This window comes from Balaenoptera ricei, chromosome 9 (genome assembly GCF_028023285.1).
Source record: "Balaenoptera ricei isolate mBalRic1 chromosome 9, mBalRic1.hap2, whole genome shotgun sequence".
NCBI classification, from domain to species: Eukaryota; Metazoa; Chordata; class Mammalia; order Artiodactyla; family Balaenopteridae; genus Balaenoptera; species Balaenoptera ricei.
The window spans coordinates 65,932,426-65,951,800 of NC_082647.1; the positions used below are offsets into that span (position 1 = coordinate 65,932,426).

At 35.8% G+C, this 19,375-nt stretch overlaps 1 protein-coding gene across 1 annotated transcript in view; it reads right to left on the reverse strand.

Moving 5' to 3' along the window:
• The window catches only part of THSD7A (thrombospondin type 1 domain containing 7A), a 455,098-nt gene that overhangs the window by 253,278 nt on the left and 182,445 nt on the right, over nucleotides 1-19,375 (reverse strand). Inside the window, exon 2 of the mRNA XM_059933940.1 lies at nucleotides 7,621-8,452. Within this exon, the coding sequence (XP_059789923.1) occupies nucleotides 7,621-8,452 (832 nt within the window). The remainder of the gene's footprint in view (nucleotides 1-7,620; nucleotides 8,453-19,375) is intronic.

Consider the following 19,375-nt stretch of genomic DNA (forward strand, 5'->3'; position numbering starts at 1 on the left):
GGAGGTATGTTCTGTTCCTCCAGCTATACTTCCCCTGTGGTTCTAGGGTGAGGAACTGGATCCTAAGGGACTTTCCCCATTGCCTCTGTGGATGGTCCACGCCCACCTCCCAAGACTGAGATATTCCAAGGAAAAGATTCTTGAATGGATCTTCCTGGATTGGGTCCTAATTACTTTAAAGGAATCTCCCCACCTCAAGTCCTAGATTCCTCCGTCCTTTAGATCTGCATTTTTCATGTGGATACTTTCTTTCTCTCTTTCTTTCTTTCTTTTTTTTTTTTTTTAACTGTAAACAGAAGTGATTATTTCCTTTATTGGTGTTTCTGGCTAATTTCAAGGCAGTGAATTAAAATAAAACTACCTTTACTCCCTTATGTTTAATTAGAAGTCACATACTGCAATGGACTGAATGTGTGTGTGCCCCCAAAATTCGTATGTTGAAAACCTTAACCCTCGGGGCGATGCTATTAGGAGGTGGGACCTTTCAGAGGTAATCATGAGGGTAGAGCTCTCATGAATGGGATTAGTGCACTTATAAAGGAACCCTAGAGAGAGCTCTCTTCTCCTCTTTCTGCCATGAGAAGATACAGTGAGAAGTGAGCAGTCTGCAACCTGGAAGAGGGCCCTTACCAGACACCAGATTTGCTGATGCCTTGATCTTGGACTTCTCAGTCTCCAGAACTGTGAGAAAAAAATTTTTTCTGTTGTTTATAAGCCACCTAGTCTATGATACTCTGTTATAGCAGCCTGCATTGACTGAGATACATATCTCATTTGGTAATAACTACATGGCATTCCACAGGTGGAAGCACCATGATTTAAGTAGTCCTTGACTGGTTGGATTTAGATTGTTTTTCTGTAACAAATCATGCTACAATGAGAGATGTACACATATTTACACAGATATATTTTAGAAAAAATTTCCAGGAATAAAATCACTGCCAAAGGAACGTGTATTTTTAATTTTGACACATATTATAAAATTATTTTTCAGATATTTGTACCTATTTTTGCCCCCACCAAAACTGTATAAGAGCAACTCTTTCCCCAATTTCTTTAATATTTAATAATATTGTTGATAAAATAGCAAGCAAGTCTCAGACTTCTACCCATACAAGGTCTGTTTGCAGGATTGGCCTTTGGCTGGCATCTGGGAACTTACCTGGTAAACAGTTCCCTACATTGATATAAAATTTTCTCTAAATGATAAAACTGCTCTAAATGATAAAGTGGCTCTCTGTGCCCAATTTGTTTGTCTAAACAATGTGATTTATGGTGAATACTTGCTTTCCCTCTGGGAGTTTGGAATTTTTGTACATGCCAGGTTGAGGGTGCCTATGTGATCAACTGCCAATAAAAGCTTTGGGGCACTGAGTCTCTAGTGAGCTTTCCCAAGTAGACAATGCCTGGCCATGTTGTTGCAGCTCTTTGCTGGAGGAGTTAAGCGTAGGCTGCAAAACTCCTCAGGGAGAGAACCCTGGAAGCTTGCTTCTGGTTTCCTCTCATCTTTTCTCCATGCACATTTTCCTTGGCTGATTTTGCTTTGCATCCTTTCACTGTAATAAATCTTACCCATGAATGCAACTATATGCTGATTCCTCTGAGTCCTTTTAGTGAATCACCAAACCTGGAGGCTGTAATCCCTGATACACTATCAAACATTTTTATTTGCTCATTTGACAGGTGAAAATGAGATTTTAAATGTTTTATATTTCTTAATTATGATTGAAGATTAGCATATTTTCTCTGACCTGATCCTGTCCTTTGCTGATTTTAATAGACTTTATTTTTTAGGGCAGTTTTAAGTTCACAGCAAAATTGAGTTGAAAATATAAACAGTTCCCATATACCCTCTGCCTCGACACATGCATAGCCTCACCCATTACCATCATCCCCCAGAGTGGTACATTTGTTACAACTGATGAACCAACACTGACACATCATTATCACCCAAAGCCCATAGTTTATATTATGACTCACGCTTGGTGTTGTACATTCTATGGGTTTGGACATATATCAACCGTCATAGTATTATATGGAGTAGTTTCACTGCGCTAAAAATCTTCTGTGCCCTGCCTATTCATCCTTCCCTTCCATCTAACCCCTGGCAACACAGATCTACTTATTGTCTCCATAGTTTGCCATTTCCACAATGCCATATATTATAGTTGGAATCATGCAGTATGCAGTCTTTTCAGATTGGCTTCTTTCACTTAGTAATATGCATTTAAGTTTCCTCCATGTGTTTTCTTGGCTTGATAGCTCATTTCTTTTTAAGCAATGAATAATATTCTATTGTCTGAATGTAACACAGTTTCTTTATCCATTCACCTACTGAAGGACATCTTGGTTGCCTCTAAGTTTTAGCAATTATGAATAAAGCTGTTATAAACATTCATGTGTAGATTTTTGTGTGGACATAAGTTTTCAGCTCCTTTGGGTAAATTCTTGATGAAGCAAGATTGCTGGATCATATGGTAAGAGTATGTTTAGTTCTGTAAGAAACTGCCAAACTGTCTTCCAAAGTGGCTGTACCATTCTGCATTCCCACCAGCAATGTAGGAGAGTTCCTGTTGCTCTACATCTTCACCAGCTTTTGGTGTTGTCGTTATTTTGGATTTTGGCCATTCTAATAGGTGTGTAGTGGTATCATATTGTTGTTTTAATTTGCATCTACTTGATGACATATGATGTGGAGCATCTTTTCATATGCTTCATCTGCCATCTGTATATCTTCTTTGGTGAGGTATTTGTTAAGGTTTCTAGTCCATTTTTTAATCCAGTAGTTTGTTTTCTTACTGTTGAGTTTTAAGAGTTCTTTGTATGTTTTGGATAATAGCCCTTTATCAAATGTGTCTTGCAAATGTTTTCCCCAGTGTGGCTTGTCTTCTCATTCTCTTAAACTTCTGCTGATTTTTGTATTAGATTTTGGACTTTTCCCCTAATGATTTGTAGGAGTTCTTTATGCATTAAGAAAACTAGCTCTTTGTCAATTTTACATATCACAAATATTTTTTCTTCATTTGCTACTTGGATTTTAATTAGTTAACATTTTTCCTGAGCAAAATTTTCTTTATTCAAATAAATATAATCGTATAGATGAATCTTTTCCTGTATGTTTTCTGCATTCTGTGGCCTAATAGGTCACATAAGGATACCTTCCTTATTTTGAGACTTTAACTTTCTAGACTTTCTTCTAGTATTTAAAAAGAAAACATTTTTAAGTACTAAATGAACCTGGACTTTGTTTGGGTATACAATTGAAAAAGGGATACAATTCTTTTTTCCCCTTCCTTCTTCTTCTTCTTTATGTGGCAAAGCAATTGCCCTCCAAACAAAAAGAAATTGATTAAATTATATCTTTTCTCCCAACTTGGAAATGCTCCTTCACCATTGGCACCATACTGCAGGGTTTTGAGGAGCTTTTTTCTAGACCCTTTTCTGATCTGATTATTCATGTGCTAACATAAAATTATTATTATTCAAAGAATAAAATGCATTTAATTATCTTGTGACACTAGTCTTTTCTCTCTACTTTTATTTTTCAGAATTTTCCTGGCTTTTACTTATTTTTCTCTTGTTAATTTTATAGTAACAATGTAGGGACAATTGATATATTTATTAGATGTTCTAGATAGGTACACATTTACTTTTGTACTTTCAAAGTCTGGTATTATGTGCAGAAATTTTATAATTAGGTTTATTAACAGAATTTTTACTATTGTAAATGGGATATTTTAATTTTTTGTGCCCATCATGTTTAGCTAATTGTTGTTTGCATCTAGGGAATATATTGATTTTGAGATATTATCTTTGTGTCCATCCACCCTATTGAGGTATTTTATTGTTTATAATATATTTTCAATTGAATATCTTGAGTTTTCTATAACATCTGGAAAAATCTTAATATTTCCACCTGTTTTCCAATTTTCATTTCTTTCTCTTTTCAACTACATTGACTAATACTTACAGATCAATGTTAACAGTGAAGATAATGTGCAGTCCTGTCTCATTTTTGACTATAAAGGAAATGCTGCTAATGTTTCAGAACTGGGTACTAACCTGGTCTTTGGTTTGGTGTCTCTTTGTCTCTCTTTATAAAATTGTTCTATATCAGGTCTTCCATGAGGACATTATTCCAGCCTCCTCTACCAGAATATTGGCCCTGTGCAATTTCAATCTGTGGATTAAAGTCTTCCAACTTGAGGAAAGTCTTCTATTATATTTTGGGGGTTTTATTTTATCTTGTTTTTTCTTTTTTCTGTTCTTTTTCTGGTCCTATCTTTAGGAATCCCAGAATTTTATATAGTGATCTGCTTTCCAGACCCATCATCTTTTCAAAAAATTGGAGTTGATGTTCTTAAACTGTTCTCCATCTCACTGACTCCTCTTACCACCGAATATTTTCCAATTACTGTTGCATGTAATGTGAATTTATTTACTTGTTTTATAATTCTCTTCCTTGTCTTTTCTGAGCTCTGTCAAATCACTTTTAAAATTCTATTTTCTTGACTCTTCTTTGAATACTAAAATTACTTCTGGTTTTGATTCAGACCATATTCTCTTTAATATGTTTGGTTTCTTGAAGAGCTGTCTGTTGAAACTTTCAAAACAACTCTTCACCTGGGGTAAGACTCTATTCAAGCCTAGCTGAAAATCACTGGTTCACAGGGAAGCCCCCTGTGTCATGGTGTGTGTAATGATTTAGAATTCTCTTCCACTGGTCATCAAAATTTTAATCCCCCAGTCCATCAAACTAATAGTCTTTTCTTGGCAATAATGGCATAGTGAGTTTCCCTCAGTCCTGTCTATTATGCCATTCTGCTTTCAAACAGAACACAAGGAGGCTTCAGCAGCCCTTTCACTAACACAGACCATACCATCATAAAACATGCCATTAACCTGGCCCCTCAGAAGTTTCAGGCTACTCTTAGAGATTTTGAGTGCTCACGAAAGGTATAAAGACATAATGCCCCTTTAACTTTCCTCCCTCAATTAGATCTATTTAATTTATAGATTGAAAATTAATCTATAATCTTCTCTATCAATTGTGGTTTGGGACTGTGATTGTTTCCTATTGTCATAAAAGATGGACTTTCATTCATGTTTTTCATTCTTACTGATTTTAGTCTGTTTGAAAGCAGAAAGCATGGGAAATCTATCATCCTTAGCTTTGAAGTTCTAGCAGCAATTCTACTAAAATTATTTTTATTTGCCCTATGAACTGCTTCCCCAAGATTCTTAGGTTTATTTATATAAATTCATTTAGTTATTGTAATAGGACTGTTTTAGCCTTACTAAATGACTTTTTTATCCTCTTACACAATAAAATTGTTTCTGAATTTGATATAAGATGAAACACTTTAATCATCAAGTCTTTCACCTGTGGTCCTGTTCTTTGTTGGAGTTATCCATCTATTCTTCACTTTAAAAAGCTCCACTGGTATGGTGTAATGTTTGAGAAAAATGTAGGCAAAATACCTAATTGTTGTATCTTCTTTACTAAGACTAACTTTCTTAATCATATATATTTATTCATATTATTCTTATATATAATTGTCAAATAAGAGAAATATTAAGAAGCAATTTGTTTAACATAATATTTAATTTATACCTTAATAAGTTATAACATACATGCAACTACCATTTTATTGGAATAGATATGGTATTTCTAATGGAATATAAGCACCCGGCAGAGGATCTACAGATTTTTATATCTATTTGCTTACAAATAACTGGATGGAAATATCAGGCTCTATGCAGTAGTAGCTACTACCTTAATTATACTTTTAATTGAATAGTCAACATGAAATTAAATGTCTACAGCATATTAACCTAGCGACAGCAGGAGACAACTCAAGTTGCCTTGGAGGCTTATTCAATTACATGGTGGGAGCCAAGTAACTAATATAACTGTAATACTTCAGGAAAAGAGATCAGAAAATCACCAGGAAAAGGACAGTCAGAAAAGAATTAAACAGGGATTGAAATTAAAATGTTAATGACACAGAATCAGAGATGAACACACACACACACACACACACACACACACACACACTCTCTCTCTCTCTCTCTCTCTCTCTCTCTCTCCCTCTCCCTCTCCCTCTCCCTCTCCCTCTCTCTCAAGGAGTTACAGGGAACCTGGGGAATGAAGGCAGGAGAAGCAGCCTTTAGCAAGACCAGGAAAAGAGTTGGATTGATGACCTCAGAACAGAGAGAGAGCAAATTACTGTACGGCTGAAAGAAAATCCAATTTTGTATGTACAAAGAGGGAGTAGCAAATATCCTAAAAATAGCGACCAGAACAATGGTATGATGAGAGAAATTGTCTTAGGCAGATACATCAATTGTTTGTTTACTCACTTATTTAAACTATATCCTGCTCCAAAAAGGCTTTCAGTCAGCTTTCAAAATCCATAGATAGCAAAATCATTAGACAAGAATGAATGAAAGAAAATAATGAGGGTGAGAAGAACATGAAGCCGATGGGGGCTATTAGTAAACAACACGCATGCCACACAGTCCTACTTATGTTCCCAAGGTAAACGGGAAAATGTGATCTATAACAAGATTTCCAGGGGCCAGAAGGAAAACGATCCAGATGCTCACCAGAAGCACATGGGTTGAGACTTCAGTGAAATTTATCTTATGTGTTTTTAATCAAGAGAACAGACTGTGCAATGGAGTAGATGACACTTCCAATGTCATTTCTACAATAAATATGATATAAAATTCTGAGTGATGTTGCCATAATTTCTCTCAGTTCAGTCCAAATCATAGCTGCATAAATATTTCAGAAGAAGCAATTATGCAAATGATCCAAATAAGCCCCTCCCAGATGGTCTGGCTTATCCAAGAGCAAAATTTAGAATATCCAGAAAACATCATACCCTTTAGATAATCCTCAGTGAATATTTTCACAAGAAATAAATCATGCATGAGAAGTCTTTCATAATATAGTCATTATTTACCCAGAGATAATTTGACAAATAATTTCTGTCTAGACAATGCAGTCAATTAATTACATGTTTTCTAAAGTAAGCTACTCATGATTAAATAACCTCTACTTACCTTATTTTCTGCTGGTTTCCCTCTTCTTCTCCGGGGAGAGTTATTCCATTTTATAAAATGTAAAAGGAACTATTCTTAAGTATAGCTCCCTGGGTGGTTGTTTAGATTTTGTTTATAGGGTAATTCTGAACATGCTATAAACTTGGGGAGATTATAAGTGTGCCTTATTCTTACTAAAATAAGTATCTGAATTGAAAATTCCCAAACTCCAGCCCGCTACATTTTTTTTTTCCCCATTATAGATGAAAACAGCATTGCTGACCTAAAGAAGCAATATCATCTTATGGAGAATCTCTCATGCTTTAGATTTTGACAGGAAAATTTAAATTACCTCTAGTGGTATAGTGCCTAAACATGTACAAGACAGAGGTAACTTCAGGAAAACCACAAAAGCTTAAATGTCTTCAAGTGGAAAATGTCCCACTTGGGGGTAGCTCGTCCTAGGTGTACACATATGAATTCCAGGACTTAGTACAGCAGGTCTTAAGTACTCTCTAGCCCATGGTCTTGACAGAGAGACACGCTTATTTAATGGTAATAAAATGTTACCTCAAATCAGCAGCTTTCCCCGTCTTGTTAGTACACATAACTTCTCTGGTCTGGTATCCAATCTGGATGTCCCAATATTTGTTCTCTTGTCGGTTCTGTCTGTTTCTATTTCTCTTTTTCTTGATCAGTTCACGGGCCTCCGGATCCTTCACTCCTTTCCCTCGGCCCCTGCCCCGTTCTTTATTCTTCCCACGTCTCCTTGTTTGTCTTACTTGCCTCGAGTGGGGTATCGAGCACGTGCTCCAGGGCCCCACCTGCAAGCTGTACATGCTCTCTTCAGCTTCACAGGCACCGGACTGGCACACCTGAAACTCAGTCAGATTTGGACAGCCTGAGCCTCCAAACTGGGGGGGCGCCACCACGTGACGCGTCCGGTGCTGGAGCCCACTGCCACAAGTCTTGGAGCATTCCGACCAGGCAGAAAACTCAGACACAATGCAATCTTGCTGGCAGGGGATGAGGCAGGCCTGTTCCAGAAGAGGCTTGGGCTCAAAGTACTCACAAATGATATCCTCCGCAGGGATGTCTTTCTCTTTCTGGATGCACATTATCTCTCGCACCTGAATGCCTTCTTCCCCTTTAACGCACTCAAGGGGTTTCTCCAGGCTTTTTGAAATCACAGGCTGACAGTGATTCCAGGGTCCCAGCCTCCAGTCGTATAACTCTTTGTGCCAGTCACAAACTTTGAAACAATTTTGCTGGTTACTGGGTCTCTCGGCCTGCTTGCAGTTTGTATGCAATGTTGTCCATCCTTCCACATGAGCACACCACACAGCGCGGGTCTGAATGCCTCCTGGACCACATTCGTCTCCCATGCATCGGCCCCATGGACCTAAAAACGATACAAGAGTTAACAGTGCTACTAGAAGAAAACTACAGATTACTTCACGTTCCAGAAAGGCACTTCAAGATCTAGTACATTAACTTCCCTGAAGTGTTATAAAGTAGGTCTCTGTACATGACTGTTGGAAAGTAATGATCTACACTCAGTATTTTTGCAGAAGGGGAACTGTGTCACAGAGTCTATATAAGGTAACTGCTGGGACAAGTTCATTTTGAGTCCTTTTGGGATTATTGAAAACTTGCTTTTATTCATTTTCTTAATTTTAAGTAGGTAGAGAACCCTTGGCTCATTAAGAACCCTTGCTTAATTTTAGGTAGGCAGAGAACCCTTGCTCACATTAGAAACTAGTCACAGTGAAAACCCATTACTCCTGCCTCATAACCATCAAATTCATTTCACTAATTGGCAAAGAAAACGGCTGCTTGTGAAGAACTTTGTCTCCTGCAGACTTTTCTTTTCCTGGGCAATTAACTATTTTGTAGAATATGCTCTCTTCCCTCTCATTTTCTGTTGTTGTACATACTATGACCGAAAGAACCTATTAGTTGCATACATGTGTGCTGACAGAAGTGTTTACTTTCTTGTAACCAAAGCTGGGAAGTGAAAAATTCTTCATTCTAGCACATTCTGCCTTTAAATTTACAAAAAAAAAAAAATTGTTTTTCTCATCTTCACAGTGAAATGGAAAGATGGGTAAGAGAATTAAAATTTAACTAAAAGATTTTTGGAATTTTCTGCATGTTAAAGGGTTACTTCGAGTTTATCAATTTATTCATTTCCTAAATATGAACTACTTGGCATTATGGAGCAATTTTATGGAATACTTAAGTCAGTGGCTTTAAAATGAAATGTGGGCTTTTTACCTTAGAATCCTTCTTATCATAGATTGAAACTTACTTATATTTGCATATATCATTTCTTTTTTTAAGGTAGATAATAGGATTCTCAAGGCTTTAATAGACAAATAGCAATTTATGTAATAGAGATTACATTATTGGGGAATTTTAAAGAAATGTAATAATCATATAATTACATGATTTTCAAAATGTGGTCCCTGGCATTTGAGGAATGATTTGATGTAGACTAGAGCCATCTTCAATAGGCTGTGTGGGAAGGGGGCGAGCAGCATACAGGGTCCGGCTCTAGGGTCACTCAGCCCCACCCCACTCCCTTCCTCCCTCATTGCTGCTTCCCTAAGAAAAGCTCCATTATTATTATTTATTTTTATGTATGTTGAGATTATACATAGATTTTGTCTGAGAAGAGGCTTCTGTCACTGAAAAGTAAAAACCACTAAACTACGCCAACAGATTCACTCTATGAATGAGGAAAACAAGTGACAAGGAGGGGAGGTGACTTGCCAAGTTCACATCTTAAATGAATAAAAAAACCATCCTGGATTTTAGATTCCAGTTCTGACTTTTATTTTTATTATTTATCCTAGATTTCAGACCTTGAGACTTAGATACTCCTATACAAAATGATTAATCTACCAAGAATGAAATATGAAGAATGTGCTTATATTTAAACATTTAATTTTGTTTAACTAGGAGGATGTTTACAACTTAAAGATGTTAACTTCGTTACAAATGGAATGATGGAGTTGTAAATAGAAAACAGATTGACTGAAAATACTGTGCTAACTAACCACAGTTGCAGGAAAATTTGGCATACCTGTATCATTACTCTATGAAGTTCATATGCATATGTAGAGAATTACAAGTGGCTTAAAATACATTTAGGGAAACAGCCTTCCCAGAGTGCTGAGGTCAAAACTTTATGAGCTAAGAAAGTCAGCGAGTTTATTACATCTGTAAACATGGAATACCTGATAATATTCTCATCTTATTTTTAATTTGTCAAAGGAAAATATATATTCATAAATCTGTTGATGCTCTCTTAGAGATTTCCTAAATATCCAGTTTGGGAATCAGAACGTGGGACCCTTCTCAAGGGAACACAGTAAAATATATGAAATTTTAGTTAATTCCATAAATCTTTGCTATTTATTCCTTTTCCCCTTCAAACTTGAACAACAGTAATCTTTACTTCTCATCCTAAATACAGCATATAAAGATACGTTTATGTTGGACCATCAAGTTAGGAGTAAGCTATATGCCATTAAGTCTAAATTTCAAAATATAAGTGTCTTGCATTAACTCACAGTGTAAAACCCAGGTGTAATTCAGGAGAACGTCTTGATATTGTGTTTTCCAATCTTTGAAATTAATTATGAAATTAGACTGATGAATCAGACTAGGACTATTAAGAAGTTAGTCTTTTATCCTCCAAGTAAAAACAAAAAAATTTTATAGAAAAGTTACAAATATGGCACTTAAAATATTTAATTGTACTCTTTAGGTAGGTTGTACTATTATTAATGGGTGTGTTTCAACGAACTAATGAAAATTAATATTTTATTACCGAAATCTGAGTATACAAAATGTGGACTGACTTTAAGTCTGTGTGTTATTACTGAGTAAGGAAAACACATACTAAAAAACAAACCCTCTAAAACCATGAAGCAGAACTATACAACACTAGTTAACTACTACGTTTGAAATTTACCCTAGACAAAATAAGGATGGGTGAAGATATTACTCTTATAAACCAAATTTTATCAGAAAACTCCAGCCTTTCTTATAAGTTTCTTCAAAAATAAATGTGAATGATGGTTACTTTGAAAATGATCCATGGCTTACAAACATCAAATTAGGGAGAGATCCCTTCTTACACATTCTTAGAACACTCCGCATGTCTCTCACATCATGTTTACCACAATTTCAATTAGTTTATTAAATAATAGTTTGCCAATATCTGTTTATCACATTAGACTGACTCAGTGGCTCCTTAAGAACAGAACTTTGCCTATCTTCTGCAACATTTGGTTTGATCATGTCTTTTAATTTTCATGGCTGGCTTTTGAATGAATTTCCTCAATTATTTTGTTCAGAAAAGAGAGAATTTAGTTTGCAGATTTTATTATCCAAGGCATTGATACCAATGCCAACAGAAATAAAGAAACTGAGTTCAAGAAAATTTTTACACTATTTCATATACATTGATAATGAATAAGCATTTCTAAAGTTGACTTAGATAACTAGAAAAAGCGTACATTCTATATACAAATTCAATTCAATTTCCATTCCAAAAATATTATCATAGATTCCTATTAACCAGCTAGTAATAGATAACGTTGTTGGGTTTATTTTATTCCAAGTATATTTACATTGAGAACCAGAAGATAGGCTATCCCAAGAAAACTCTAGAGATCTATAAAAATACTAGGCTAAAGGGGAAAAAAAAAACGCATGAAGGCACCAGTGAAAGTAGAGGTGGCAATATAATCACAATTGAACCTAAAGAAAACTCATTCACTTTGCAGGGTATCTTATCTGCTATCATAACTTTTCATTACACCATGGGTATTGCACTTGTGTCCAATTAACAGACCTCTTGAAAAATCAGATCTTCACCACTGCACACCTGATGAAGGGCTGTCTAGTTCTGTCCTCCAAGTAGTCTTAAAATATTCACACACTGAACAGAAGGAGGACCACATCTAAAATTGCTCTTGGCAGCTAAGAATTATCAGCCCAATTAGCTACCATGTTTCAAGAAGTACAAATGTTTTAAAGTGCAATTTGAAAAGCACAATACGCAAACTCTATCAAGGAAAACATGAAGTTGTCTCCCAAGCACAATATGAGAATATGATATTTAATTCATAGGTCTCTGCACAAATATTAAATTGTAGCCCCACATCTCATATTACTAAGAGTGGGAAATGGTGGTGTTGGAAAGGTTCTGTGTGTCTGCGTGTTTGTGTGTGTGTGTGTGTGTGTGTGTGTGTGTGTGTATCAGGATGTTTGTATTTTTAACAAGAATAGAAAGAATTTCCATTGGTTTGAAACTTGCTTCCTTTATTATTCTTGTTCATGATTACATACAGAGAACTTGGAATCTAATTGTGCAAAACAAAAGATAGGCACCTTTCTACTTAAGGGCTTGGATAATGCCCCTTTATGGATGGAAATGTATTCCTGCATACAGATTTGTAGGATTGTGTTCATTCAGTATCATGAAAGCACTTCTAGGATGTAGGTTGAAAAATACATGTAGAACACTTAGCTTGACAGATTTTATGTAAATTGAGAAAAACATACTGGACATCTTATTCCACTAAAAAGAAGTTAAAACAAATGTTTGCATATACAAAATATTTATGTAATTGTTAGACTCACAATACAAATATTTTCACTTGGAACTGATGCAATATTATGCAAAATTGTTACAACTTTAAATGAATGCTACTTGGCTTCGTTTTCCACTGACTAGTGCTTTAAATATAATTCTTAACTCAATTTCCAAAAATGTTGATAAAATAATGAATTTATTTTTATTCCCCCTAAGGAAGATTTCATAACATGCCTATTCTCTTCACGTCATTCAAAACTCTCTCTTTATGTCAGTCTACAAAAGACAGTCTTTTAAATTTAAAATTAGTATGTTGCCCACCCTATTCAACACTGACTCCTTCTAAGATTGTTTTTCTATATGTCAAGGGCATGAGAACAATAAAAGGTTGAGTCTATAAAAGGCCACATTATTGACAGGTGGCTAGCAACCGTTCCAAAGAGCCTTATAAAAGATAAACACTATAAAAGGAGCATGAGAAAATTATGCAAACTACTTTCTGTCCTTGTTTGCTATAAAATTCTCAGATGAGCCAGTTTCTTGTTTGACTAAATATGTTTGCATCCTTCAAATGAGATGGTGCATTTTCCCTCCTGGATTTGTTTATGGAACAGCATGTCCCAGTTTACCATGATCAAGGAATGCACAAACAACTTAGTAATATATGAAATTCTGTCTCATGAATGCTGCACAGTATCCTATTTTGAAATGCACAAGTCACAGATTTTTTTTTAATATCTTTATTGGAGTATAATTGCTTTACAATGTTGAGTTAGTTGCTGCTGTATAACAAAGTAAATCAGCTATACGTATACATATATCCCCATATCTCCTCCCTCTTGTGCCTCCCTCCCACCTTCCCTATCCCTCCCCTCTAGGTGGTCACAAAGCACCTAGCTGATCTCCCTGTGCTATGTAGCTGCTACCCACTAGCTATCTATTTTACATTTGGTAGTGTATATATGTCCATGCCACTCTCTCACTTCGTCCCAGCTTACCCTTCCCCCTCCCTGTGTCCTCAAGTCCATTCTCTACATCTGCATCTTGATTCCTGTCCTGCCCCTAGGTTCATCAGAACCATTTTTTTTTTTAAGATTCCATATATATGTGTTAGCATACGGTATTTGTTTTTCTCTTTCTGACTTACTTCACTCTGTATGACAGACTCTAACTCCATCCACCTCACTACAAATACCTCCATTTCGTTTCTTTTTATGGCTGAGTAATATTCCATTGTATATATGTGCCATATCTTCTTTATCCATTCATCTGTCGATGGACACTTAGGTTGCTTCCATGTCCTGGCTATTGTAAATAGAGCTGCAATGAACATTGTGGTGTATGTCTCTTTTCGAATTATGGTTTTCTCAGGGTATATGCCCAGTAGTGGGAATGCTGGGTCGTATGGTAGTTCTATTTTTAGTTTTTTAAGGAACCTCCATACTGTTCTCCATAGTGGCTGTATCAATTTACATTCCCACCAACAGTGCAAGAGGGCTCCCTTTTCTCCACACCCTCTCCAGCATTTATTGTTTGTAGATGCTTTGATGATGGCCATTCTGACCTCTGTGAGGTGATACCTCATTGTGGTTTTGATTTGAATTTCTCTAATGATTAGTGATGTTGAGCATCCTTTCATGTGTTTGTTGGCAATCTGTATATCTTCTTTGGAGAAATGTCTGTTTAGGTCTTCTGCCCATTTTTGGATTGGGTTGTTTGCTTTTTTGATATTGAGCTGCATGAGCTTCTTGTAAATGTTGGAGATTAATCCTTTGTCAGTTGCTTCATTTGCAAATATTTTCTCCCATTCTGAGGGTTGTCTTTTCGTCTTGTTTATGGTTTCCTTTGCTCTGCAAAAGCTTTAAAGTTTCATTAGGTCCCATTTGTTTATTTTTGTTTTTATTTCCCTTTCTCTAGGAGGTGGGTCAAAAAGGATCTTGCTGTGATTTATGTCATAGATTTTTCTGCCTATGTTTTCCTCTAAGAGTTTTAGAGTGTCTGGCCTTACATTTAGGTCTTTAATCCACTTTGAGTTTATTTTTGTGTATGGTGTTAGGAAGTGTTCTAATTTCATTCTTTTACATGTAGTTGTCCAGTTTTCCCAGCATCACTTATTGAAGAGGCTGTCTTTTCTTCACAGTATATTCTTGCCTCCTTTATCAAAGATAAGGTGACTATATGTGCGTGGGTTTATCTCTGGGCTTTCTATCCTGTTCCATTGATCTATATTTCCGTTTTTGTGCCAGTACCGTACACTGTCTTGATTAAGTCACAGAATTTTTTTTAAATTCTCTTCGTTTTTACTTGAGCAAATCAGTGTAGGAAAAAAACCTTAGAAATTACTGCTAATTATCAGGAAAGAAAATTCTTCATAAATCCCATAAACTAAAGGTAACTAGTCTTCATATTTTGCTGTCATCCAATTAGGCAATTAAAAATATATTTAAATAAATTTAAGGTCATCCTATAAGTTGTTTTATAATTTGCTTTTTAACTACACAATATGCTATAAAAATAACTCTGTTTCAATAAATGTTTGGGGGCTCAGGTATACACACACACACACACACACACACACACACACAAAGACTGACCCTACTAGACAGTTAATCTCATATGTTCTTCATGTTTGCACAATTAGATCTAAACTATGGTTGTATGGCATGTTGTATCAATTTACCATGATTTATCTAATTGATATTCTATTTGTGGAAATTTAGGTCTTATAAAAATAAAAAATTTTTTCCAACACTATACAGAATGTTACAATAAACATCAATTGTTATATATTGGTCAGGTAATTTAGCCAAGAGTTTTGCAAATTTTCAAGCTTTTGATACATCTGGTATTGCAAATGTGTCCACCCAAATGTACCAGTTTGCCCTCCAAACAGCCATTTGTGAATACACATTTTTTTCCCTGATATCTACAGACTGCTAGTTTTCCAAATTTGGGCTTCTGTTGGGGGAATCTGATGTGCTTATTTCCTCAGAAGGTCCATCTTTTGACTACTTTAACTACACAGATAGTCTTTATTCCCTTAAATCCAATCCTTTATGTACTGTGGTCTGCATAAGACCTCAAACCTTCTGGAGAATTGCTAGTATCCTCCTTTTTTCCAACACTGAAAAATAAGTTGTTTTATTTTGTATTCATTTTGGTCATTTCAAAGGATTTTTGCTGTGCATAGAAGCAAACATGGGATCTTAAATGTCTGTCTTGAAATAATCCCACAGATTGGTAAACTGAATGCCTGGCATACTGTACCATTCTATACTATACGAATTGATTTAATTATAAGTATGCACTCCCTCTAGGAGACCCCTTTGTGTAGATTTATCAACATAAAAACAATTAAATTTTGAATATTCACTGACCTAAAATGGATTAAATTTTATTTTTAAAGGAAAAAAAAGGAGTGCTCATAACTTTTTTGACTTGAGTTTTAATTTAATTTCACTTTAATTTAAAATATAACTCTCAAATGACAAATCAGTTTGGTGGATAAGGAGAGATCACTGTGAAGTCAAGCTGAGCTTTCATCTTCCATAAGTAATTAAACTTTAGTAAGAAATTATATAAGAGTATCAAATTAAATGTACAAAAATTAGAACAAGCTCTTTAAATCTGATGAGACAATGAATGATGAATCAGTGACTAGGATAGCTGATTTCACAGTTGCCAAATATAGTAATCTATTTTCAGGCCCCATCAACTTGATCTCTCTTACGAAAATTACTTAACCTCTTTGAATCTTGATTTCTCCCATTTGTAAAACATAGTATAATATGTACCATGTCATTAACTTCCATCGTCTCATAACACTATCTGAACCATAAGCTAAGTATCAATATTATGAGGAATATTTGTGATAAAGTTGTGAAATGCTTTTTTCTAACACAAAAAGATTTCATTTTTATGTGACTTAATCTTTCAAACTCTTCATGCATCAGTGGTGATTTCTTTAGGCTAGACTCCATGCAAGTCTGTTGACCCATGATCTCCTTGGAAGCAGATCCTTCAGCACCAGTCAACCTTCAGATAACTGCAGGCCTGGCCAGTCTTGACCACAGCCTCATGAGAGACCCTGAGTCAGAACCCCCCAGCTAAGTTGCTTCCAAATTTCTGACACATGGAAACTGAGATAATAAATTTTACTGGTTGTAATCAGCTAAAATTTGAGGTAATTTCTTATGTTGCAATAGATACCTAACACAGACTATGGTCCTTGAAGCCGTATGCTGTCATAACCAAAAATTTAAAATATGGGAGTGGCATATTGGAACCAGGCAGTGGGCAGAGCTGGAAGGACAATGAGGAAAGTGTTAGTAAAAGCCAAAGGTACTTTTTAAAAAAAAGACTGTTAGAAGAAGGCTAATGGTAGCTGCCAGTAATAACTTAAAAAGAAGTGAGATCTCCAAAGAAGACATACAGATGGCCAAGATGCACATGAAAAGATGTTCAACATCACTAATTATTAGAGAAATGCAAATCAAAACTACAATGAGGTATCACCTCACACCAGTCAGAATGGCCACCATAAAAAAATCTACAAACAATAAATGCTGGAGAGGGTGTGGAGAAAAGGGAATCCTCCTACACTGTTGGTGGGAATGTAAATTGGTACATCCACTATAGAGAACAGTATGGAGGTTCCTTAAAAAGCTAAAAATAGAACTACCATATGACCCAAGAATCCCACTACTGGGCATATATCTGGAGAAAACCATAATTCACAAAGATACATGCACCCCAATGTTCACTGCAGCACTATTTACGATAGCCAAGCCATGGAAGCAACCTATTTGTTCATCAACCAGATGAATGAAGAAGATGTGGTACATATATACAATGGAATATTACTCAGCCATAAAAAGGAATGAAATAATGTCATTTGCAGTGACATGGATGGACCTAGAGATTGTCATACTGAGTGAAAGAAGTCAGACAGAGAAAGACAAATATCATATGATATTGCTTATATGTGGAATCTTTAAAACATGGTACAAGTGAACTTATTTACAAAACAGAAATACAGTCACAGATGTAGACAACAAACTTATGGTTACCAAGGGGGAAGGGAAGGAGGGATAAATTGGAAGATTGGGATTGACACATACACACTAATATATATGTAATAGATAACTAATAAGGACCTACTGTATAGCACAGGGTACTCTGCTCAAAACTCTGTAATGACCTATATGGGAAAAGAATCTAAAAAAGAGTGGATATATGTATATGTATACCTGATTCACTTTGCTGTCCAGCAGAAACTAACACAACATTGAAATCAACTATACTCCAATAAAAATTAATTTAAAAAAAAGAAGTGAGGAGAATGTTACAGAAATTTGAGGAAAGGGGATTCTTATATCATGACAGAAAGTTTAAGCAATACTGTCACCTACAGTCATGGAAAGTAGAAAATACACCTTATGAACTGGGTGATCTAACTAAGATTTCCAGTCAGAGTGTTGAGGGTGCCCCCTGGTTTTTTTTATTAGGATATCTCTAATAAATAATCCCTTCCTAGTCGCCAAATCCATGTCATATCATGAATATAGTGGACTAGTGTGATGTGCTTTTTGACAAAAGGCAGAAGTGTTAACTATCCCCAGGGTAAGGGAGTGATTGCGTCTGTTATATAGTCTCAAGTAAAAGCAAAGAGCTTTTGATCCTTTTTACTAATGAGAATTGAAGAAAACACCTTTGCTAGATCAGTATCTGCATACCAAGGGCCTAACACTGTGTTGATTTGTTGTAGTTTTAATACCACATCTTTCATAGCAGCTGCAATTGGGCCTAACACGTGGTTAAGTTTACAGCAGCTTGCTGTCATCTTCTATGATCCATCCAGTTTTGTTTTACCTTTTTTAGAAACAGCACAGGTCAATTAGACAGGAATATAATGTGGACCATGTCTCCTGCATCTTTTGAATGTTTGATGTGGCACTAATTTCTGTAATTCCTCCAAGGATGTTATGTTAGACCCTAACACAAAATGCCTCACTTCCTACCTACAATTCATCTCAATCTATCATCTCCATCTATCAAAAAGTCAGTCTTAGTAACTCTCAGTAGTAAGCTACTGTATGTCAGCCTAGCAGGTGATATTGCAAAGCATTTATCCTCTTGCCCCTATTCCCCATTGGTCAAGAATGGTCCCATGATCGTTAATTCCCTCACAATTTCAAGCTGTGCGAGAGTGACTGCTAAGTGGGTTTCTGCAGGCGTCTTGCACTACAATGTCAGAGAAGCTCTGGGAAAGTAGACTGCTCAGCCTATGATAAGTTGCAGTCAGTTTTCATCTACACGAATCTAGTTAAACCTGTGCAAAATTGGAAGTCACAGGAGTGACTGGAGGTGGAGGTGAAGCCATGTGGATTGGAGATGGCACATAAGTGACATCTCATGCTTAGCAAATGATGGTTTTTTGTTTGTTTTTTGTTTTTCTTCTAAAAATGCCAAACCAAAGTCATCTATCTTTTTATGAACACTATACCTTCAGGACAAAATTGCTAAAGGCTGAAGATGCCTGAATTTTTATCATGTTTATTTATTCATTTAACAGACATTTAGTGTGGGCTTACAGTGTGCTAGGTGCTGTGACAGGAAAGAAAATAGATATGTATTAAGATAAGAAAGCACTACAAAAGGTGGAAACATCAAAAGACGGAAGAATAAACAAAATATGGTATATACATAAAATTG